General features: G+C 43.5%; 3 protein-coding genes across 3 annotated transcripts; 2 read left to right on the plus strand and 1 right to left on the minus strand.

Moving 5' to 3' along the window:
• Nucleotides 1-1,229: 1,229 nt before the first annotated feature.
• Nucleotides 1,230-3,096, plus strand: LOC128300302 (uncharacterized). The gene is made up of 3 exons (XM_053036321.1): nucleotides 1,230-1,668; nucleotides 1,743-1,809; nucleotides 1,912-3,096. The coding sequence occupies exons 1-3, from the start codon at nucleotides 1,230-1,232 to the stop codon at nucleotides 1,919-1,921; spliced, it is 516 nt and encodes a 171-aa protein (XP_052892281.1). The 3' UTR covers nucleotides 1,922-3,096.
• Nucleotides 3,097-3,351: 255 nt separating this feature from the next.
• On the minus strand, nucleotides 3,352-6,437 carry LOC128300301 (probable lysine-specific demethylase 4A). Its single transcript, XM_053036320.1, has 3 exons — nucleotides 6,063-6,437; nucleotides 5,023-5,975; nucleotides 3,352-4,944 (listed from the first exon to the last, which is right to left on the minus strand). Exons 1-3 carry the CDS (start codon nucleotides 6,174-6,176, stop codon nucleotides 4,695-4,697), a joined length of 1,317 nt encoding a protein of 438 aa, XP_052892280.1. The 5' UTR covers nucleotides 6,177-6,437; the 3' UTR covers nucleotides 3,352-4,694.
• Nucleotides 6,438-8,300: 1,863 nt separating this feature from the next.
• On the plus strand, nucleotides 8,301-23,251 carry LOC128302376 (protein eiger). The gene is made up of 7 exons (XM_053039187.1): nucleotides 8,301-8,743; nucleotides 10,030-10,125; nucleotides 19,652-20,094; nucleotides 20,180-20,336; nucleotides 20,512-20,655; nucleotides 20,762-21,022; nucleotides 22,395-23,251. Exons 1-7 carry the CDS (start codon nucleotides 8,585-8,587, stop codon nucleotides 22,677-22,679), a joined length of 1,545 nt encoding a protein of 514 aa, XP_052895147.1. The 5' UTR covers nucleotides 8,301-8,584; the 3' UTR covers nucleotides 22,680-23,251.
• Nucleotides 23,252-23,864: the final 613 nt, after the last annotated feature.

Below are 23,864 nucleotides of genomic sequence, written 5' to 3' on the forward strand. Positions count from 1 at the left end.
CATACGGCAGAAAGTGTCCCTTCCACGGTGGGCGGCTGTAAAATGATCGCGTCCCGAAATGGAGCAACGGTGGTGGTCCTTGGCACAATGCAAAAGCAGGCGTGGCTCACCCCTAAAACCATGACACAAACCAAGAGCAGGAAGGAAATATGGAAGCACTATCAAGAGGAAAAGAATAGAAGCAAGCGGAAGAAAGCAGAAGAAGTGCAGAAATAAAAGTGTTTGGACGCACGCGATAATACCGCTAGGCCGTGGTGGCGAACGACCCGCCACGTGCCGTTGGGGAGCAACATTCGTAGTGGTGGTGAGTTGACCACTGATTGGTTGAACTACACGCGTATGACTTGCATGCAAGTTCGGTCCTGCACATTTCAATGAGCCAACCACTTAATGTTACTATTTATTATAAGTGGCAGATAGTGCAATGGGAGCAAATAGTTGTTTGTTATTTATTAACAATTATAATTATAATTAATTGCTTAATTTTCCCTGTACGCTCTAAATGACATCGTTACCCCCAAATGACAATGCTTGAAAGCTGCTGTGTTTAAAGTATACCTTCCATTAACGTGATTGCAGCACAATGGGAAAAAGTTTTTCACCAGTGCCCAAGCATTCGCCCGTTGCTGGCCGGGTCAATCTTGTGCCGGCCGGACCTTGAAGGTGCAAGGTCAACGATTGTAACGTGCGTTTATATAAGTACGGGTGCAACCATACTGCATTTGTGCATCCTGTTCAGTGCAGTGCCGCACACACCGTTACGCAACGTGAGTTTCAAATCAAATGACTTCAAACTTCAAAGTTTACCCGTACTGTTCAGGACGAAACAACGGAACAATGAATAGCAAAACCGGATGTAACGTTAGGTGTTAACAGTTGGGTAAAACGTTTATATTAATTTTATGAAAATTCCACGAAGGGAAGCCAGTACTTTAAACTTTCATGTTGATACTCATCCCTCGAACAGAGTTAAACAAATTGCAAACGCCCCGGCAAACCGGGTGGATAGGCAAACATCGATCGCTAATTAAAGAAGCCCCCCGGGAAATGGGCTAACAAACCACGCCAGTCTAGTGGAAGTTTTAAAAACGAACGCTTTATTTACTCATGAAGGCAGTCAACTTTGCTTGATTTCTATTCTAAATGTCGACATTTTGCCCATTATTCTTTCCCCGTTCCCCAGACAGACCAGCGGATCGGTTAGCAACCGGAAGCACACGACAGCCACCATGATTACCCATTGGACGCTGATAGTGTTGGTGGCGGTGGCCATTTCGGGCCCGCACAGTGCATTGGCCCGACCGGCGGAACCGGAAGCACCGGCCGAAATCTACAACGAGCTGGCGGAGGAGTACCAGCGACTCCACAACCAGGAGATCCGCTTCCTGCAGTATCTGTCCGTGCAGGCCGAACGGCAACAGCGCGAGGAAGCGTACCTGCAGGCGCAACGCGAACAGCAACAGCTTGCGCTGGACGCACGCAATTCACTGCTGGACGATGCCGGATCCCTGCTGGACGATTTACCGCAGGAGTTTGGCCGACCCGATGACGGTACCGGTGCGGGACGCAATCTGAACGGTTACGGACATGAGGTTTCCGCCCAAACCGAACCCGTGCAAAAGGAGGTTCCACACCAGAAGAGCAAAAATGACAAGAAAAATAACCACTGTAAGTTGATCAGCTGTTTGCAAAACTAATTCAAATATTTTAATGCTTACTTTTTATCTTATCTTTCGCCACAGATATGTCCTTGTGCCATTTTAAGCTTTGCAACATGGGACGTAAACGTAACCAACGATTTCCTCAATTGTAAGTATCCTCCCGACAGTAGGTGAAGAGTCGTTTTTTTTAATTAAAAATCAGCTTCTAAAACTTTTTCTTTTCCAACTTTCTTTCTTTTTGTTTGTTTAGCTGGAACTAAAGGGTGAACACCGTTTGGAACAAGGACAGACAGCTAAATGTACAACGAAACTAAACTTAAACCACAAAGCGCCCCAGTACTAAAGGATACTAATAAACCCAGCATCAGATTGAAGGATAAGTTGGTGCAACAAACAGATGGAAATGGTAGTTTGGTGGTACAGGCTGATCTATTCGCCCAGTACAACCAGCAACGCTTCATCTAGCAACGTCAGCAGCAGCAGCAGCAACAGCGGCAGTAGCAGCAACAGAAGATTTAGCAACGGTATTTTCCCATTTATCGTTATTATAGGCGAACAAACGTGTAGGAAAATCTGTACTCTCTTTCAGAGCTAAACCATACGTACTAGTGCGTCTCACATCATCAAAAAACGGACACGTTTTTTTCTAAGAGACAAATATTAACATACTTGGAAGATAAAGCTCGCACAACAGTGCGAGAGGAAGAACAAAAAAACAACACAAACTTATTTATGAAAAATTTAAATTATTGATTGAAACTACTAATGAAATGTTACTTAAATTTATCTATTGGTACTATATTGCGACTGGAAGTAGGAAATTTGGAAGTGATGGGAGCGTAGGGAAAGCGGGAGCCATTGTATTTAGGGTAGGACCGCACGGGAGGAGAAAGATTAGATGCAAAACCATCCATTACCGGGAACCGTCTCTTCTGGTACGGTTTGCAGGAACATGAACAAGTATTTAGAATTATCCGTTTGTCTTATGTTTGTCAGAATTCATTGTTCACTTCACAAACACACAACACGGTCTCACACACTTTTAGCTTTATAGTAGTAGTATATATCCATTCCAAACAATTCTCGGACCATCGAAACTAAAATTTTTAGGTTTAACGATTGTTTATCCATTCAGCGAGTACGAAACCAAAACCGGTTAGCAAACGATTCGTATTATTAGCTTTAATTTTATGTATTAATATAATTTCCGCTATTAATCTATACGTTACCGTTACGTCCAGTGTTACCCCAAACACTACATGTAACGGATCGCAAAACTGAAATAAGACTATAATGAACACGAAAACGGATTCATTGCTGACAAGCTGACATTGAAACAAGTTCCGAACGTATCCAGTAGAAAGGACGAGGGTGTGTTGCAAACATATAACAATATTCCTTCCATCTGTGAAGCCTGTATGTCTGTTGTGTCCTGCGTCCATGTTTCCATGTTTTATGGTACACTATTCTGCTTCAATGTATATGAAAGTCTATGTGACGTTGGCAAACTTGTTACTCAACAGCCACAGAAAACAAACAAACAAGGCAAACCGAAAGCGTTAAAACGTAATATTAACGGTCATACTATTTATATACACCCATTGCTATCGGCTAATGTAATGATTATTCGCAAAGAAAAAAACACTCAAAAAATTGAAACTGAATCTGTGAGACAATGCTTTGATTTAAGCGTGCATGTGTATGTATATATATGTATGGTAGTATGTAATTATTATTGCTGCTAATAATATCATCATTTTACCCGGGAACGGTATCGAGGTATCGTTCATCGATCTGAAGCTACTGGTTATTTCGGACTTTTTTTCTGTAACTGACACTTTATATTTATCCACCGTTCCGTTGCATTATTGCAAGCCCTTGTTGAGAAACGAAAATCAGCTTCCCGGTTTTTGGGTAGAACATAAAAGATTAATATTTATTGCTAGGCGCCTTTCGTCTTGCGTTCGAGGTTTCCCTTGACCACCACCTCCCATTTCTATGCGTGTGAACGTGTAAACCCACAGTCGGTCGAGGGCGTCAATGAGTATATGCTACTTAAGCTCAAACTCAAACTCATCTTTAAATGTATACATTAAATATGTTGCCTTTCCTTCGACGGACATCCCCCAGCTGGTGGTGGCGTGCGCCCACCATCATGCACTTTGGTAGCTTAACGATGCAGTAACCGATCTCCAGCATTATGCCTTTGCCGGCCAATCTGCGATGAACGGACATGAATTCTAGTGTAGTGCAACAATCCCCCATTATGTTGCTGCCCATCCCGGGAGACAACATCGAGGCAGCATACGTTACTTAGCTGAGTGTTGCTGTGCAGATTTAATTATTGCATACAGTTGCCTAGTGGTCGTATATCACGAACCACCGGTACCGGTAAACTGATGTTGAGGGTTTTGAAGTGAAGTGAACAAATAAGGAGAAAACACACGCACACATCACTCTCCTAGGACTGCACGATTCGACCGAGATGGATCGGTATCCGTTGTGAGATCTGCTTTATCTAGAGGGTCGAACAGTGCATTGTAATTGCAATAATACCATTGCAAATACTTTACCATTCTCTTGTAAGTTAACTGAACAACCGTTGCAGGCAACGATCTGTCTAGCCGTACCTGTCAGGCTACCTATGACTTGAATTACCCATAGTCCTAAGTCTCCAGATCAGGCGTGTCGTTTGCTCAGTCGTGCACTATCAAATATACTATTTTTAACCGGGCCATGAAATACAAATACTAGTAACGCAAAATTGACCTAACTATCAATTAATTGCACAGCAATAAGGGCATGCGCAAGCACGGCTTCTGACGAATACCGTCTGCCTTGCACGGTTGCTTCTGACCACTGTTCCATTTTCAACCATTACATTAGACATATTGTGTTGTTCAGTACAAAACTAACATTACACTACGTCGTGTTCATTTTCCCGGCTTGCATAATAGCGACAGTGTGCGCTACTAACGCACTACCAAAGGATCGTAAACGTTTGCATTCCTAACCATTCAACGTTCATCACCACTAAACGGCATTGTCGTTGATCAGATCGATCGTACGTGTGTGGAAGCGATCGGTTAGTTTGGCGCTACTTTTCACTGGCCCATCGATAAGCAGATCAGTCGCGACACCGCACTCCCTTCCCTCCAGCTTGCTCCAGACGGATTTCAGTCTATCTTTCGCCTTTTCGCTCGTCTTTTTCGCTACCTTCTTTTTCTCCATTTTTAACGGTGCACAGCCTCGCTTCTGTGGAACGGATATATCGGTGCATTTGCTACGGAAAGAAATGCAAAGAACAGATCTATATCGTATCGTTGCGCAAGTAGATACACATTACGTGCGATTTACTTACCTCTTGAAGTTTTTGGGCAACATCGGTTTCGGTGCTAGGCATAAGGTGTTTGGATCTTCGGGATGGTATCCATACTCTTCTCCACGCAACCACAGTTCGTACACTTCCGGCTGAAAGCGACGCACAAACGTTTCCATTGAAATTTTCACCATATCCGGGCGGCAATTACATACGGACGCACGTTTGCCGTATTCGATCCATCGTTCGGTGGCAAAATTGGTCGATTCCGCACAATTAAAGCCATGATTAAACCCGGCATGGTAACCGTACGGGAAGGTGATCATTATTTCGCCCGGTTCCTGGGTGATCTTGTTGAACGGTATGCCGTGCGCTTTCAGCATCTGCGTACTAATGAGTGTCATCTTGTGACGCATGAACGCTTTACACTCCTGGTAGTTTAACGAGAACATGCGTTCCGCCAGCTTCTCCAGCTTGCGACCATGCTCGGGCGGGATGGCATACCACGTCTTAGGTGCTCCAAAGTGCAGATAATTTATCGAATACAAATCCATATCTTCGGTGTGCCATGCGAACGTGGTTTTCCACATGCCAAAGTACAGATAGGCCGTGTTCACACCTGCGATCGATATATTATAATCCGCATTGACGTAATCCAGTATGGTCCCGAGGCAGTTGATGTTCCACACCTTCACGTCCGGATCGGTCAAACTGCCCGGTACGTCCGCACCATATATGGGAGCGACATACGTTATGTTCTTCCAAAATTTCTTCTCTATATCCGCATAGTCAAAGTGCTTCGGTGTGGCATGTCGCTCCTCCTGCGTTTTCTCGTAAAACTCCTGCACTGTCATCGCTCGCTTCTGAATGTTTAGCTGCTGGTAAAGGCCCTGCCTACCCGATACCACCTGCGAGATCGGTGTACGTATGGTCACGTTGATATCCTTTATGTCGTATCCTTGCTTCCGCGGGACCCATTCCGGGGGCGGTACAACCTGGAGTAAAACGATCGGAGAACGTAAACAATCGTTGCTACAAATGCTGCGCTTGACAAATGCAGAGCAGTGTAAACAAGGGCCTACCTTTACGAGACCAGCCTTGTGAGCTCCCTTCGACTCCATATAGTCAATGTATGCCGGGAAATCCTGGAACTCTTCCCAGGTTGGTCGAAAGACCATTATTCTCGGTATGCTCATGATTATAGCCTACACTTTTCACTGCATCCCCAGAGAATATTGTTTTTACGAGAGCTGTTTAGGTTTGTTGTTTCTTCCACTTCTTGTGTGAGGAATTGTTACCATAAAACTGCCTAAACCTGCCTCATGGGCTGCACCAGAAGGATAACGAAGGTGTACTTCTAAAAGTACATTATCTGTAAAAAGGAAACATCTGTTTTAAGTTCTATACTTTTTACTTTTATTGCTTATTTAGCTAAAAACTGTGGACCACTATTTTGCACAATGTTGAGAACGTTTTGTTTTCTTTTTTTCTTGTGCCAGCTGTCAAAATACTTTCACGCACGAGTCGTGTAAACTCCGCTGCAGTTGGACAGCGTGGAAACGTTTATAATATGAGGCTCAAGACTTGCTATCAAATTTTGTGAGCTTATGAAAATATATATATATATATTATATATTGGATAAATATACAACCAAAACTATGCTAAGCAAATGTTTGTAATCTTTTGCACCAGTTTATTTACGGCAGACAATATACATTTGAGTCAATGTATGAGCTTTTCAAACTTTTCGCTAGCACAGTGGGAAGTTTTTATTCAAATATTAGTAGCTTTTTTATTTACCGTTATTTTCCATTTGAATTATATTACACGCAACTGAACATGTGCGTAAAGCTAATCTCGTGGAACAGATATCTTAATTATCTATTCCAATCCCATTCTGTCCAATACATTTATTTATTTAGTCCATAGACCAATACCATATTTCGTGTGCATTTAAAACATGCCCTTGACTATGCATGTTATCGTTTTTGTTTTGGGATAATAAATTCAATTTAGTACAACAGATCTCAAATTATATTGAGCCAGCAGAACTGTTGAGCTATTTTCTTCACTATGTTGTAGCATGTGCGCATGCAAACAATCACCCCCGTTAGATGATACAAAACCATTTCTAATGAGCAGTGCAAGTGCAACTGCGTACATCCACTGAAAGCGGATGAGCACGTTTGCGTTCATTGACATCAAGAATGTCAAGCAAAAATTCATACACATTCCTGCGGGGCAGATTCACCGTGCCCGAGCGGAACGAAAAACAACATTAACTTTTATTATTATAATCCCATTTTTTACGATCCATTGGTGTTACCGAACATGCGTCGCAATCGGCGTGTGGTGCGAGCACTTCAAGCGCGCGAAAATGATACGCTTTGATTGAGCAACGCTGTCGGTACACTTGTCGTACTCGCGTCAGGCGCCAACCGGTCATCTGGGGAAGTGATTAAGCGCTTCGACAATTCTTGGATTGATCTTAGATTGATCTTGCCCATGAAAACTTGTGTGCCCTTTATTGCTGCAGCAAGTACACTAGACCACACTAGACAAGGACGTGTTGGCGGGAGTTGGCCAAGGTTATGGTCGCTAGATTACGATCAAGGGTAAGTGGAGCTATGTTTTTTTTTTTATTTTTCAACGAGAACACACATGGTTTTTGATGAAAATCTTCTACACAATTCGCACACAGCAAGCTTTCTTACGCGCTTGGAAATTATTTACATGGTTGACATCATTGGATCAGTTAGTATTATACTTGTGTGATGAATTTATTACTCATCCGAGACGTATGTGAGGAACAGAAAGATAATTTATGTAGCAGACTGACCGTCCACAGCGTGTACTGATACTTAATTCAATTCCATTTCTTTCTTCAAACAGATTAGTCACGTGCTACGATTACTCTAGAACCATTGAACAACGTTTCAACCCAACACGAAACAAATCATTGATGTTTGATCAATCATAACCCTCAAAGATCATCCATACTGAATCATGTTTATGATGAGGAACGTAAGGGGGCGGCAGCATATCGCGATGGCCTTTTCCTGAGCGACCAAATGAGCAAGGGAACGCGAATTCGAGCGCGAGTGATCGAGAGGGCTTGAGAGAAACGTTCTACAGAACGAGAGCACCATCTTAGTCCTCGCGCGGCTCGATGAGCGGTAAGATCATTTTTGTACCGCGAACCGGCTGGTCGGAACGTTCAGTTGCTTAACAGCGATCGAGCGCGTTGGAATGCGCGGCTAATTATTGCATCCGTTGTTCGCGTACATTTGTGCGATACACTTATCATTCCTGGCCACAATCTTGCCGACGCCCTATCCCGCGTAAAGAAAGTTTCCGTTTTCAACGAAAGTGACGCACGGCGCTCGAGTTTCGCATCGCGCCAAGCGTGCCGCGCCGAACGCACCAAATAGAACGTGATAGAACAAAGCGAACAACAGTGCGCGGGTTTTAGCAATAAGCGATTTTTTTTGTTTCCTCCTGTTTATTGTTTGGTGCTATCTTGCTATTTCTCTGGTTCGATGTGTCACATCGCTTGCTAAGTGTGGTCATAGGGATCGAACAGTACTGTACACGGCCTCGACCATGACGGCGGAAACGCTAAAACCGTTTCTCAATCTACCGAACACGACGGCCGACGGGCTGAAAGCGCACTGCGCACAAAAGTCCACCGTTAAGCGAGGATTAGTTGCACTGGGATGCATTCTTGCGGCGGCCCTTTGCTGTGCGCTCATCGGTGTGCAGGTAGGCAGCTGGGGGTTGAAACTGTGACCAATTACACCTTCCTTGTTCCAGTGTCTTTGTGTATATGTTTGTAGTTAGGAAAGATAAAACGGTCATGCTAAATGCACTTAAAACTTCCGTTGCTAGTTGCTTCGTAAGCTTATCAGTAAATGCATAGCAGTTATTGGAATACTGTTTCAGAACAGCTTCATGACAGCTTCCTAAGAGAAACTGTTTATGGTTGTGTACATAGCCTTGAACAATAATTTAAACCGAAGTTATTAAGGTAGACATCTACACGGATAAGAAATTCTCACAAAATCAAAAGTGAGAGCTGACGAGAATAAGCTAGCTAGAAGTACAAGACCTCAATTTTTACTTATTTGTATCCTGTGAACTTGTGAAGTGCAATTCCATAATTTCCTTTCCATTTTAGAGAAAAGTTTACTTAAATTATGACAAATTAGATTAGATTCTTGGGAAGATGGCAGAGTTGCTTTATGCAATGCATTATGCAAGTCGAAGACAGCATTCCAATAGAATGAAAATCAATATTTTTTTTATAAAAATACTATTAAGATTAAACTGTTACATCTTCTGGTGATTTATTGTAAGTCCCTTTTAAGAAAACAGTTTTAGCAGTATTCAAAACTTTAATGGTAAGGACATCAGATCCTGAATTAAACTTTCATCAATGTCTTTCATCGTTTATTTCATCTATTTTGATAGTCAACCTTAAATTCTATTCTTTGGTGAATCACTCTAGTAGGTATTATATACAAGAGTAGTGTTAGGTGAATCTGATTCAGATTAATGAATCCAAATGAATCTTTGATCATGAGCCGTGAGTCATAGTGGATTCCTTCGCATATGAGCTTGTCAATCATGCTTATTGCTTCCTCCGATTATCAGTTATTAAACATGGGATTAGGTCGCCAGTGCTCTGAGGATTCATGTATCTTTTTAAACGTCGATTCCTCATTTCAATGACTCCTTGCTAAAAATTCATATAAATGACTCTTTAAAAAAATCATTTAGCACACTAACACTATATGGAAGGCCAGTTCCCATTGAGATTTGTACCCAATCTGTACATGAAATGGAATAGAGAATCGACTATAATATTGTATGTACACCTTTAGCTTTAAACACTTTACAATTTAATACGGTGAAATAGAGGCAATCAGGAGGAATAACGTCATATGACAAGCCTTATTTAATTCCCATTTCCCATCCATTCATCATCTCTTTAATCGCACTGTATTACACTCTTCGACTGACCTTGGAACCTTGTCGCTCTTCCACAGATCTGGCATTTGAATAAGACGGCCGCACTGCAACAGGAAGTCGACGACCTGAAAATGCAACTGTACCAACGTGCCCGCGAGTTCACCGAGTACGAGGCAAGTGCACCAGACCAAACCTACCTATATGCATACCTTCTTACCAATTCGGCGCGACGTCTGCAGTATAACAGACCCATTCCCGCCAGCCTTGCCCTAAATGGTGCTTTAATCAATTCAAACGAAAGCACTCCAAAATTGTTAGCAGCTTCCACAGCTTGCGTTAGTCTCGTTTCTTATGCGACACCGAGCTGAAATGAACACCGCGCGCCATACCCTCCATACAGGCGTCCCCAAACTCCCTTGAATACGGGACGCGTCTTGCCGGTACAAGGGGAAAGATGTGGCGCCGGCTTGTAGCAGCTGTAGTTGGCGTGGGCGAGAACAGAACTGATGTCCATTAAATTAAGCCTCTCCAAAATGTCATACCACAAGGCGCAGTGTGGTCCCCCTCCTCCTTCCTTTCCCCCTCGGGATTCGACCCGAATTGCCGAAACCGGACTGGATGATAATGTGTCCCGAGAAGGGGATCGCAGCGTGATCTATTTATGATGATTTAGTCGCTCGCAGGGGCAGTGTGAACCGATTCCGCCCGTCAGCCTCACCGACCACCGGTGCTGTGCCGGACAGTTTCCGTGCGTTGTAATGACTTGCACAAGTTTTCGGCAAACTTTTTTTGTTTATCGTTTGCTATCCGTTTTCCTACGACAAATTCGTTCGATACGCCCAAATATCTGGGCACGACTTTACATGCTACACACGCATAATGTTTTTGTGTGTCCAAAATTCTACAACATGCTAGCATGAAATTGAATTTCCGTCCCATTCCAGCATACAATCAGCCGTCGGTTCCGATGCTTGGCAGCTAAACTCAAACGCTTTACGGGTGATTCACTCCAATGGTGCGTGGTGATATCAAATTTCCTGCGGGATGTACGGAATTGCGGATCACGCGGGTTCACTATCTCGACCCACCCGGACTACCGGAACGATAGCATCAAATCGTTCATTATGTGTGTTATTCATCAGAATTCCTCCACATCATTGTCCAGCTTACCAGGGACAGAGCTGGGTTAAAATAAGAATAAGAAGAACATACAGATTTGATGAGCTGCACATGACAGTTGGCTTTTCCTCGAAGGCCTACTGCGACAGAACTTTTCTCTACCTCGTTGAGAGGATACAAAATTAATGTACGCTTACTGGCCACTCCAAACAGCGAGACTACGGCAGTGGCCCCATTTTAATGCGTGAAAATATCCTTGCTTTTGTGATTGTGACCTTTGCTGACGCGGCACACCATCGGAAATCGGTGTCATAATGTTTTCATCGAGATCATTTGTCAGCTTCAAACGAAAGATTTCGTGAAAAATGGATTTTCCGACTAATACGTTAGAATCTGTGCAAGGTTTCGGAACCGGGGCAAGTTATTTTCGTCTTCATATAAATATTGGAACGGAATGTAGAGCAAGGTAAGCAGATTTTCCGATACCTGGAACATGAAGGTGAATTAAACCTATAATGTGACCCTGAATTTTGTTGAGAATTCTAACGATCCGTCATTTCAGTCAAGGTTTAATAGCGTGGAAATGCGCGTATTTTAATACGGTACCGTGTGGCCAATTCCAATATTGAATTCGTTCCAGATAATTTGGAACACAACGTCCAACATGCACACAAACGAGTGTGTGAGTTTATGTTAAGCTTCATCCGATAAAATCCATTTCACACTTTCTGTAAGCCACGGTTTTGGTGCGCATTTGCGCTTCGCTGCCATGCGAGTCACACTGCATTCCACGTGCTACTGCATTCAGCTAATTAAAATCCCGTTTTATGCCCTTTGGAACTGCACCGGACACACACTCTTTCCCTTCATCATCCAGGACCTCCAATCCATTTCTTGTTTTTTGATGGATACTTTTCGAATGTTCCAACCAATGAGCACGCCATTTGCATTCGAACACCAGCGTTGTGCATCGTTGTACACGAACAATTCCCTCCGAACTGGTCTATTTCTGGTGCCACCTGCTGGCTGGCTGCTGCATTGCGATGCATTTTTTGCTGCCCTCATCTATGATTTGAGCGAACGTGTTACGGTGTAAATTTTCCTTTCGCACATTTGTTGCTCGCAGGGTGAAACCTTTCGTCGAACCTGTCGATCGAGCCATTACCACCAACCACAACGGCGCACAAACAAAAACAAGCGTCCCATCGTTTCGCCGGTGTCAGATGTAATGACCGGGCCCGAAACAGAAACATTTTCCGCGGCATTTCGTTTTCTTTTCGACAAATTTTAATGGCAACACCGTGCATCAGCATCGCCCACACGACGATTACCTGCTCCAATGGGAAGCGAGCAGCGCAAGGGCAAGGTGCACCGTGGCCCGATTTGCGTCACCGCGTGACGTTTACCTTCGGCGTTGATGCGCACTTGTCCTTGACTTTGACCATCTTTAGGGTTCTGAGAGCTATAATGAAATGTTTGGTTTTGGGTGGTTTTATTGCCTTTCGGTGCAATTGGAAGTTATTTTCCTTGCGGGGAGTGGTATGAAGCTCATCAATTACGCGACCAAACGATACGATCTTCTGCTTGATGCCCTCTAGAAAGATCATTTTCTTTTCTGTGTGTTTTTAATTCCCCAGAACTAACGCGCTGAAATACCCACAAGTTTAGGGAGAAGATCGTTTTGCATCTCAAAGATAAATTGAAGCAGTTTTGCAGCACTTTGTTCTAGATAGTGTAAGCTGCATTTGCCCATAACACTGGACTGCAAACGACGTCATTCGAGCAGGAAAGTGTATTGCTTAGAAATGGCCAATACCGACACACTTCTCGGGCGCCTGCTGGTCAACATGACCTTTTCCCTCCGGCACCGATCACGGTTCTTCCCGCGTCTCGAACACACAGGAGCTTAAGCTCGCCTTTGATCTGGCTGCCTTTGGCAACACTGACGCAAGGGAACCAACCGGACCATCCAATCCGATGGTTGCAATGATGGCCCCAGCCACTAACGCACAGCACAGTTTGCTGATTGTCGTTATTGACAGTTCGTTTGTGTGATTCGTGTGGGGCTCGCCAGAATATCGTTATCGGTGCGCTACCAAGCGGTGGGCCCGACACAGCATGACAAACTAAACTAGACGTAGACATCACACTCCCATGGGAATACCGAATAACGAACCGCAAACAGCGGGATTCGTTCGAGTGTCAAACACACAACCCAACGGACCTAGGCGGGTGCGTAAGAATGTTCTGCTGCTCATTGTTCGTACGCTGCACTGTAGCTGCTTGTCAGTCAGTGATTAATTTACCTTTCCTTTTCTTGTCACTTATTTTGAAGATTTTCTTCAGTTTTGGAATTAAGGTTTCAAGTAATATTTTTAATAATATTTGTAAGTGATAAATTTGCTGGTTATTGGTATTTTGATGTGATTATACATTGAAAGTTTAATTGCTTTATATATCAGAAACAAATTATTTTCTTACTAATTACATTTTAGTAAATAATGGTTAAATATATAACTATTAATAAATGATTAATAATAATTCTACTGATTGCTTATTTACAATCTAATTGGCGTTACTAGGTGTTAACGAAAATTTAGTACAATTTCACAAACACATTGCGTTAAATTCTGATCTCATTTCGTATTACTGATGTGAAGTAAAGCCCTCTGAATGTTTGCCAGTTCTATGTTCTATGAAGTTATTTGTTAAAACTCTCCTTAACACTTAGATCTTACTTAGTTTCACTAAATCACCAATATGACTCTTAGAAGTCGTGCGGCGCTTTAAAGTTTAGGTATGCCTCTGAATATGGACGGATCAAATTAATGCAGCCAACCATAGGAGGATATAGTTTCTACTCGAATAGAACTCAAATAAAATTGCATTGGTTGTGACAAAATCAGTTTCCTTCAATTAATTGAGGTCTTTTGGAGATAGAGATAGTGAGGTAGAGTGGAGATGCAATATCTTCCTTCCAAAATAGGAATATGGAAGGCGCAGCTCTGAATGTTCCATCACATCACACCATTGCCTAAAAACTTATCTATTACATAGCCAATATCCACAAACAATGAACACAATGCACCAGAAGGACGCGACAATAAATCCTCCGACAATGCTCGTGAGCTGTGACTTATGGTCAGAATTCGACCTAGATGATCATAATTCATCAAATGATCGATATTGAAATCATGGCACTGTTTAGGTCACCGGTGATCCGGAGCATACAGCCAAATAAGGCCGTTCGCACATCCACTGGCACAGTGGGTTCCCGCGTAGACTGCCAAACCGCGCGAACAGGTACCAATAGAATGGCATTGATTTATAACGCTTCCCGTGTCCGCTGCTCTCACGCGCGCCATCTAATCGCGTCTAGTCGGCGATTGGACGGAGAAGAAACAGAAAACAAAACACAATACAAATGTGACCACGAAACGTGGCGGCTTCGTACCAGCATCGGCGCCATCGATGGAAACGACAGAACGTGACACATCGGGCCTCGCTCTTGAATGGTTTCGATCAAACCGAATAGATAGCGATGCAAGGCGTGAAATTATTGACACACGCTTTTTTTTTCTTCTCCTTGCTGCCCCTTTTGCTGTACGGCTAGTAGCTGACAACTGAGAACTATCTCTGTACTACACCTTCTTGTCTCTGTTAATCATCATCCAATCGTTTCCAATCCAGTAAACATCTCCAATATCCCGAGAATGCACTAAAGATAGCCGGTATCCGTTACGGAAACGGTTTCCCTTCAAACGATCGTTCCATACGGTACCGATCGATGCGGGCAAGAGTGTGTTGAACCGATGTAAACAAACCCATCAAGATTGGCTTGGTGAAGAAAGGTGTACGGAGCTATTTTCGATCGCGTCCAAACGAACGAGACCTGACCAAGTGGGCTGTTTATCGTGTTTGCCACAAGCATCCATAAATTGGAAGTTTGTTAGTGTAACCGTGTGATCGCGCGTGTATGGGTGCGCATTTTTATTGCCGTGTATTTTTATCCCACCGGACGCTCTACGTGCGATTAAGCCGGGATGAAATTATGAATGATTTGTAGTTATTTTTATCTCCACTGAAACGAAATAACAAGATCATTCGCCCTGCCTCAAGTCGGTGCTTGCGATCAACGTCGATCGGGTGACTGGTTGGTTACATTTCGCGCCACTGTTGACGGGCGTGAAAGTGGAGAATGGAATTTCTCATTGCGGCAAATTTCAATTAATTCCAACAATTTAATTTAATTGATCACATTGCACGCATTGATCGGAGTGTTGCACCGCACACGCTCTGCTGCTGGCATCGTCTCATCGACCGCGCTGAAAACAAATGGTAAATGATGATTAATACGTTCAACTCGCCCCCCCCCTCAGCTAGCGACATCTGCATCTGTTGCATCGCAATGGACGGCGATCGATGGGGTGGTGATGCGTGCCGGGCCCGGTACACGCTACATGACCCGCTCACACATAAATAACGCTCGGGCGCCACTCGGGTGACAAGTTGCGATTCGTAAACAAATTTGAGAATCGGTCGAGAAGAAAAACACAACGAGCAACCTTGCAACACGCAAGTGTGTTTCGTGGCAAAACATCGCGGGGAAAGATCGCTAGATGGTAGTGAAAGCAGCCATCCAAGATTAGACCACGGAATGGAACGGTGGTGACAGAATGCGATAAGCTGGCTAGCTTAAATTGGATCTAAGTTGCTTATGAAAAGCTTTGAACCGCTCACCGCCGTAACTATGGCGACCAATAAACATTTCCTTCAACACTAAGTTCTCCGACTTATCGACATCGGCGAACAATCTAGTTATCAACGGGAAGCATCGAAACAGAGCGCGACTTCATGCAAAAGATATCGAATGCCAGCACATTTCTGCTTTTTTTTGTACAAAAAAAACATTACTTTATCTAACTTTGCTTACCCACACAAAACTGACCATACGGAAAAAAACCCCACCCTACCACCCAAACATCCCATCCCGAACTTCCCGCTCTGTTAAGGCAACGTTGACAGCAATGGGAAACATTAAACGAGGAGATTTATCGTTCCTTTTCGGACACCGCCTAGTGCGGGATTCGCATCTTTATTCTTCATACCCTTGCGGAAACACCATATGGAGGTGAGCGAAACAGCGGAATGAAGCAAACGATGGTAAAGTGTGTAGCGAAAACTTTGATGTCTTATTTTTAAAACTCTGGCAAACAAACTGCCGTCCGGACGTACTGTACTAGGCCAGAGGGCACGTGTTGGTAGCGTCACACCACTAATCGAATGGCGAGCGATCAGAAGAAAGTTGTTGGCACTGCTCAATGAGCCGGTGGGTGGGTGTGTGTGTGTTCTTTTTTTTGTTTTTGTCTTCTTCTATTGCTCCCATCACCCCACCGGATAGTGTGGCGGGGACGAAACCGGTAAAATTGATGGTCATGGGCGCGCTGTTTGTAGGTTTTTAATTTTTATGTTAATTTTTATTCCCGTCAGTGTCTTCTTCTTCGGTATCTGGTCTAAACTGCAACAGGGTCAGGCCCATCAGTGTCAGGATGAGTCGAGGACTGACTCGTTTCGGTAAAGTTATTACTGCTGACGGATCATTTTTTTTTTTTGTTACAATCAGAAGTTGATTCAATACAAATGGAGTGGGGAATACTATCCTTGTTGGCTGATGGCTGATGTGTGTACAAATAACACTATGTTTTGGATGATGGACACTGGTAAACATAGATCTTGTTATCGCGAAACCGTAAACATGATGGTTGTTGTATGTTGTACATAAATTTGTTACTCTTGTGATAGAGTTTGTGCTGTCTGAGGTGTTTCTTTCAATCGCATGCTGCATTATATGCTATTGTTTGTATTTATAGTCTTTGTGCTGCCTTTTTTCAGTTTATTTATTTATTTATTTATTTATTTACTTATTTATTTATTAATTAACCCTTTATTATTATTATTTATTTTCTTGATTATTTATCACTTAATTAATTAGTCTATTTATTTGTTTTTTAACCTTTTCTTTATTTAATTATTTAGCTACTTTTGATATCAAACTAAATTCATGTTTGGAATCACCATTGCATTTTAATCGTACTAGAGTAGTAAGCACTATTTCTATATAATTAATCGTGCTCATGCTGCAAAAAAAAACATTAACACAAATTTATCTTTTTTCCATACATTGAACTCAAGCAGGACGATCAATTAAAATTCCTTCATGATCCAAAGTACCATCTGCCATTGACCGTAACATATCCGTTGGTCATCGAAAAGCATAATAAAAACCACTCCACCCCCACATCACTCTCAAGTGTTTCAAATAGTTTCTATCCAAACATTGGCGCCGGTTCACTCGATCGGCGGAAGTAAAAAAAAAAACCCAACCATAAACAGCGCTCCACATAAACCCCGCATACCCTTTGCGAATTGCATGGAATTCCTTATTTACGATCCAGCTCAGTTCATCATTTCGGGCGATAGCAAATGAAAACCATACGGCGTCTAATTTGATCTTATGCTCGAACTTGAGCTTCCTGCCTGCCGGACCAAATCGGGACAGACGTTTGCCAGCAAAGAACACCCCCTCCCTCCTCCCCTCCCTTTCCTCCCTTCAATAGCCCCATCTTCCAGCTACGGTTGGCGCAAATGGAGAATTTTGGGTCAGCATAGTTGGCGAAACAGTCTGAATCAGGCAGATTCTGTCAGCTCGCCGAGTTCATTAAACGGCAGGTGGTTTATGCCTGGAACGCAGAAAATACCAGACCAGACTCTCGCAGTGCGCAGTGCGGTAGATAGGCAGGGAAGTTTACCTTATTTTTAGCAGCAAAGCACTCACCGAACCTTCATTAATTAGTGAGGTTCTTTGTAGTTGTTCGATATAAAATCGAAAAAGTGACGCCGTCCACCGGTGAAACGATCCCCGACCTCCGAGGGGTAGATCGCCTGTCGCCATGTCACCAACAAAATGACGCAGATGTACCGACGGGGACAGACGCTACAAGAAAAAAAGGCAGTGGCTGCGGTGGCTTACCGTTTCGAAAACGTTTATAATTTGCACCACGATCATTTGCACATGATTAATGCTGCTGGTGGGCGACCGGCTGGTGCACATTGAAATGTGTTTTCTTGCTTTGCATTTTTCCCGTGCGAGTGTAAGCAGTGGGAAAAATGTTTGTGAAAAGCACGAAAAATAAAAAAAAAACCCCCACGGTGAGTGAATTAATGTCGCGTGTGTCATTTATCACGATGCTAATACACGTACGCATACTTCTGCCCGCCCAAAGAATGATCTACCGTTTCGAATGATGTATGCTGTTGATATGCAAATGAAGGAGAAAAAGGGACCGTTTTCTTCATTTTGTTTTTTCTTTTGGTTTTCTTTCGCCACTCCGCAGGAAAACCCCGACCTGACCAATGAAATGGCCATGTCCGCAAGGTCCACTGAGCGGCTAAACCGCCAGCAGAGAAGCATATGTTGCGCAGGAAGGTCATATTGCGTTGGGTCTGTCTACCTTGAATTACGGTGTGCTGACGTACGCTCGGCAAATGTTCTAAACCGTTTTTTTTTGTTCGCTCCCTTTTTGCTCCTGCTCCCGTCTAATGCGCTAGAAGATTGATGGGTTGCGTTAAAATTTTAAAATTGTTCCCCAACACATTTTAAGGCAGGGCAGTTATTTATTGGGAGTAGCGTGATCGAGTTTCCGAGTGTAAATACGCACGGCAAAATGGTGTATTTGATAAGCTGTGGATTATTTATTGAAACATCGCAAGCATACTGTCAGATCACAAAGCTATTAATCAGGCACATCTTTGAAGCAGCATACAAATTCGAAGTATTTTTGCTCATTTGTAATTAATCTTTTTTCACATTAGTTTATTAAGTAAGCAATCGTACAAATGTTTAGTTGTAAGCGATTCAAGAGACTTATTATTTCTTCGTTTATCATCGCTTAAAGTGTCGTACAATGTCGTTCCAATGTAAATTAAACGTCAACCGGCACAGGGTTAATGTCAAGCTCGAAAAAACCCCATCTTTCCATCGTCCCAAATGTAACTTCTGCGCTTGCTACGATGCCTTTCTCCAAATACCATTTGCGGCACGTGCAGCATGTCATGATTTACATAAATTTGATATTTTAAATAGGTTTCGAAGCTTTCCGGCCCGGCTTCAGCGTAAATAAATGCTTATTATTATGTAATGCAAACAGTGAATGAAACGTATTTCATTTCCCTGTCGTGCTTCATAGCTTTTGCACAAGGAATTCTACCCATTCACTTTATTTTGAGACAAAAAACTAGGGTTAGATCCGAACGTCCCACACGTTGCCGTTACAATTTCCTTATTTAGGATGAACCTGAATAAAGAAGGGTTTTCGATGTCACGGACGGTCAAGAATGCCAAAGGAAACTTTTAATGAACTCAACCTAAATGGAGGCAGTCTTTGGGGGAGGTAGCTGGGTTGATTGAATGAGATTGAAAAGGATATCCATTTTTATTTTGCGCATTGCCCTTTTTGGTTCATTTCTTTTTGTTTCAATCCGCATTAATCATTTAACAATTATTTACTCGTTTACTTTCAGTTTGACAACGACCTGTTTGATACGGCGGACGAGTACGCGTACGAACCGGAGGAAGACCTCGATCAGGATGTGTCCGACGATGGCCACCGGGAACAGGAAACGAACGAGAGTGGGCTGATGAGCAGTGGCATGCAGGACGAGGATATGGAGGATAACGAGGAGAGGGAAAACCTTGGGCTCGAGGATCTGAGGGAAACGAACGAAGACGACGACATTACCATCGATGACGGTGTGGACACAATTGTGCCCGGTGGCGTCCGTCGGGCACGGTCCATTTCCGGTGTTACACGGCAGGGTGTGCCGATTGTCGATGAACCGTACGTACCGAGGCGGAACCGTACCCGGCATCCGCACCGGATCTACGAGCAACTGCGCCAACGGCCGGAAGAGCTGGTCACACCACCGTCCTCGGGGGAAATGTTCCGATGGGACGTCGAAAATCGGTACGTGGCGGAAGGGGGTGGGGTGGAGAGGTTCTGGTCTCGACCTTACAATGTCTTTGTGTTGTGGGCTCGATTTTATTTGCAGCAAAACTCACTCAGCCTCCCGCCAACAGTCGTACGGCACTATCAGTATCAGACCGTACCAGCATGAAGTACATAATCAACGAGAACATCACAGCACCACCCCGATGCCTGTGGCGTATGGATCACGTGCGGACGTAAGACATCACTCACGCAACGAGGTAATGGGTCCCCTACATTTACATACGAGAATGTTCTTAATTTAACATTTCAAGAAGTTATTTAAAGTTAACTACTCCATCTGAGGGGATGTCTTTTTTTAATTCATTTAAGGAGTCATCAAACATTCACTAATTATTATGCCCTTTTTGCATTCTTACCACCCTACTCCCTTAGCTGGATGCCGGAAACCCAACAAAACCGCCGGCACCAATGCTGAACCGAATGAGCCGCGTCCAGGCGACCGGTGAAAGCATGCGAAAACAACTGCAGCAGACACAACGATTCCCCAAGGTGGTTGGCAATCCTGGAACACAGAAGGTTAGTGGATCGGTTACCAACCGGAACGGGACGCGTTACAATGTTGCCGGGCACTTTACGATCCGTTCGTTTCTCCCCCTTCGCTTTGCACTCCATTCCTGCACAGGAAATCGTAATGGCACCGGAATCACGCGTCCGTTTGCGTCAGCGCAAAACCGGCGCTGCCCAGTCGGGCGAACCGTTGGCCAAAGGTGTGCACCTGGTGAAGGTAACCAGCGGTGGTGTTTTCCACCGAAACAATCGCCACCGCGACTGGACCGCGAAGGATGACGCGAGCAAGCAGGCCTTACAGACGGGTCAAACGTTTGCCTTCGACGGTGAGCAGCTTACCGTCAAAGAGCCCGGCCTGTACTACGTTTATGCGCAGGTAAGTTGAAACATGACGAAGCTGATGAAGTTTCTCCTCAAGCCCGGGCATTCAACCGGACCAAAAGCAAAGTGCTAAGATAAGGAGTGTTCGTGGTGGTGTTCATTTTTTCCAAAAATAAACAACACACTCCGCCCGGGCTGGCGGATCGATTGCGAGCGTGGCGGGGCAACTGCATGGGAAGTGTGCACAAAATGGTTTCTTCAACCATGGGAACCAACCGCAAGCATGATTGTTTTGTTCCAGGAAGGTGCAAATTGTGTGCATGTGTATTATTTTTCCACCGGTACCGAAAAACGATACGGTGAAGATTCCAACTCCATGTACCATTATCAATCATCATTATGTATATTTCATGCTTTTTAAGCATGTTTGTTAACTGTTTAAGTATCACATAAAATGGATTGATGATTTATGACAATTTTTTTTATAAATTCGGTACATCAGTTGTATACATATCCAAACAGATTTTTCAGAATTATCATTATTTAAACAGATGTTCATTAATAATTTGTTTCACAATTTTAAAGCTTCATGTTCGTTCCCTACCAGATTTTTTTTTTCAAGTCAATCATAATTAAACCCAAATTACAACAGACTTCAAATTAAATCGTAAAACTCACTCTGAATATCTACGCCTATATATTATTGATTTCTTCTCATGTTACTAAATATAAAACTTCATGAAAAAATAGCCTCGCATCGGGCTTCGACTTTCAGCAGCGTCAAGCAAGGCAGTACTCCAACTTGCTATCCCAAAACGATAAAAGTTTCTAAAACCACAAAGCCATACAGAAAATGTGTGCTTCAATAAGGACGGCCAGTCCGTACTGCTACATAATTGAAATTAAGGTCGAAGAGAAAATAGTTGCAATTTTATCTGAGAATGTTTCGAAACAAGTTAAAACTGATAGCTACAACATTTTCAACCTCATTCAATAGCAACAATAAAGTTATGTTAACTACTTGTAGTATACATCAGTTATTAAACTAATCTGTTGGTACAACTAAACCGTATGTTTAAATGTATTCAAAGAGAAATAGATTAATTGGGTTTTTATTTCTCTTTGTTCCTGTTCCAACGTTCGATAAATTATGTTTTTAGTTCGTTTTATGTACATTAAAAACATATCCATGATAGAGTATTACCGATTTCTTGTTATACAAAAATAGTCTTTAGATAAATTTTAGCGTGGCTGGAGCTAAGGTTGAGATAGTATTCTATTTTTTAAACAATTTTTTTTCTCTTTCTGCCTTTAACATTGTTAACTCTTTTTATTACTTATCAGAATCCTTTAATCAATAATTTCACGAAATTAAGATTTTATGCTAAGATCCACTCTTATCACTCCCTTGTCTCTCTTTCTTCTAGGTGACCTACAGCAACCAGTTCAACACGAACGGCTTCAAGGTGTTGGTGAATGGAAACAAGCATCTTTCCTGCGCCGTGCACTCGGTGGGTGAAAACACCAACACCTGCTTTACGGCGGGTATTACCGAAATTCCCAACTACAGCACAACCATCGCGATCGAGGACGTTGATCATGGCCGGGAGCATGTCATGTACCCGGAGAAGACGTTCTTTGGCGTGTTTAAGATTGGCCGGCTAGCGCAAACGGGCGCCCTCCGACATCGTTCCGCGCGGAAGGTGGTTTAAGCGCCGTTTGCCATCGAAAATGAAGCCACTTCGATGGAGCACATGATTGCATGAAACTGTATGTTGGCATGAGTACCTGTGAGCGTGGCGGTGGTGATGGTGGAGATGAGATGCAAAGGTGCAATGAAACAGAAGGCCAATTATTATACATTACTGTACCCAGCAATGGTCACCAGAATGGCCAGCAAAACGTAGCATGTTCCACCATAAATGTATTTATTTCCCTTTCCCTCCCTTCCACCCCTCACAACCCTTTCTTCCTGCGTGTGTATGTGTGAGGTTTTTAAAATACTAAAATCCATATCGTTAAGCAGTAGGTGCATTGTAACATTGTCTATCGCCATTTATTTGCATGCTGTAACGGTTCGTCCTCCTAGCCGTGCCGACCGTTTTTTTTTTTTTTTGGGGGGGGGGGACAAAAATCCGACACCCTTAATCCGACCGGATGCAATTCTACCGTGTTCTGCACCGCAACCCGATACCCGTTTGTCGGCACGGAAAATGCTTTGTGATAATGTTATAGCACGTGCGCCCGTGCTGAGCGACGGATCGGTCCAACAGTCACGGATTGCAACGGGACAAACAAAAGGGCAAGTGAGTGCACAGTACGCTGGGTGAAAGCCGGAATACGTCACCCGTCAACGGCAGCAATAACAGAAACCAAGTATGGGAAAACTTTTCTAAATAAAGATGTACCATTGAAAACGGAAGGCTGAAAGAATGTGTTGCACACTTCATGGCGAATGGCACATCAATCGTCCATCTTTTTTGTTTTTTGCTTTTCGTTTGCTGCTCGAAATGGGGTGGAAATGGGGTGAACAATGGAAGAGCAAGAATGCGTTCGCATGGTGTGATAACGAGGGTGATAACGATCCGGGCGGTTGGTGACAAATTTGTCGTTTGATTCCGGCTCGTTGAAGATTTCATCCATTCTGCGCTTTGTTGCCTCCTCCATGGCCTCCCTTGTCGCTCCCCAAAACCCCCTTTCGATCCTTTGGAAAGTTTTTCACATTCCGCCACGTCAACGAATGCTGGAAAATGTAAGAACCGAGCGGGAGCTAGAGAGAAAGAGAGTAGGAGGGTGCATCGGACGTGATGACATGAATGGGGAACGGGGTCGACCGTTTGGAATGTGAACTGTGAAACGGTGTGTGAGGGCATCACGGTACGCCTCAACGATCGGGA

Source organism: Anopheles moucheti, chromosome 3 (genome assembly GCF_943734755.1).
Source record: "Anopheles moucheti chromosome 3, idAnoMoucSN_F20_07, whole genome shotgun sequence".
NCBI lineage: Eukaryota > Metazoa > Arthropoda > Insecta > Diptera > Culicidae > Anopheles > Anopheles moucheti.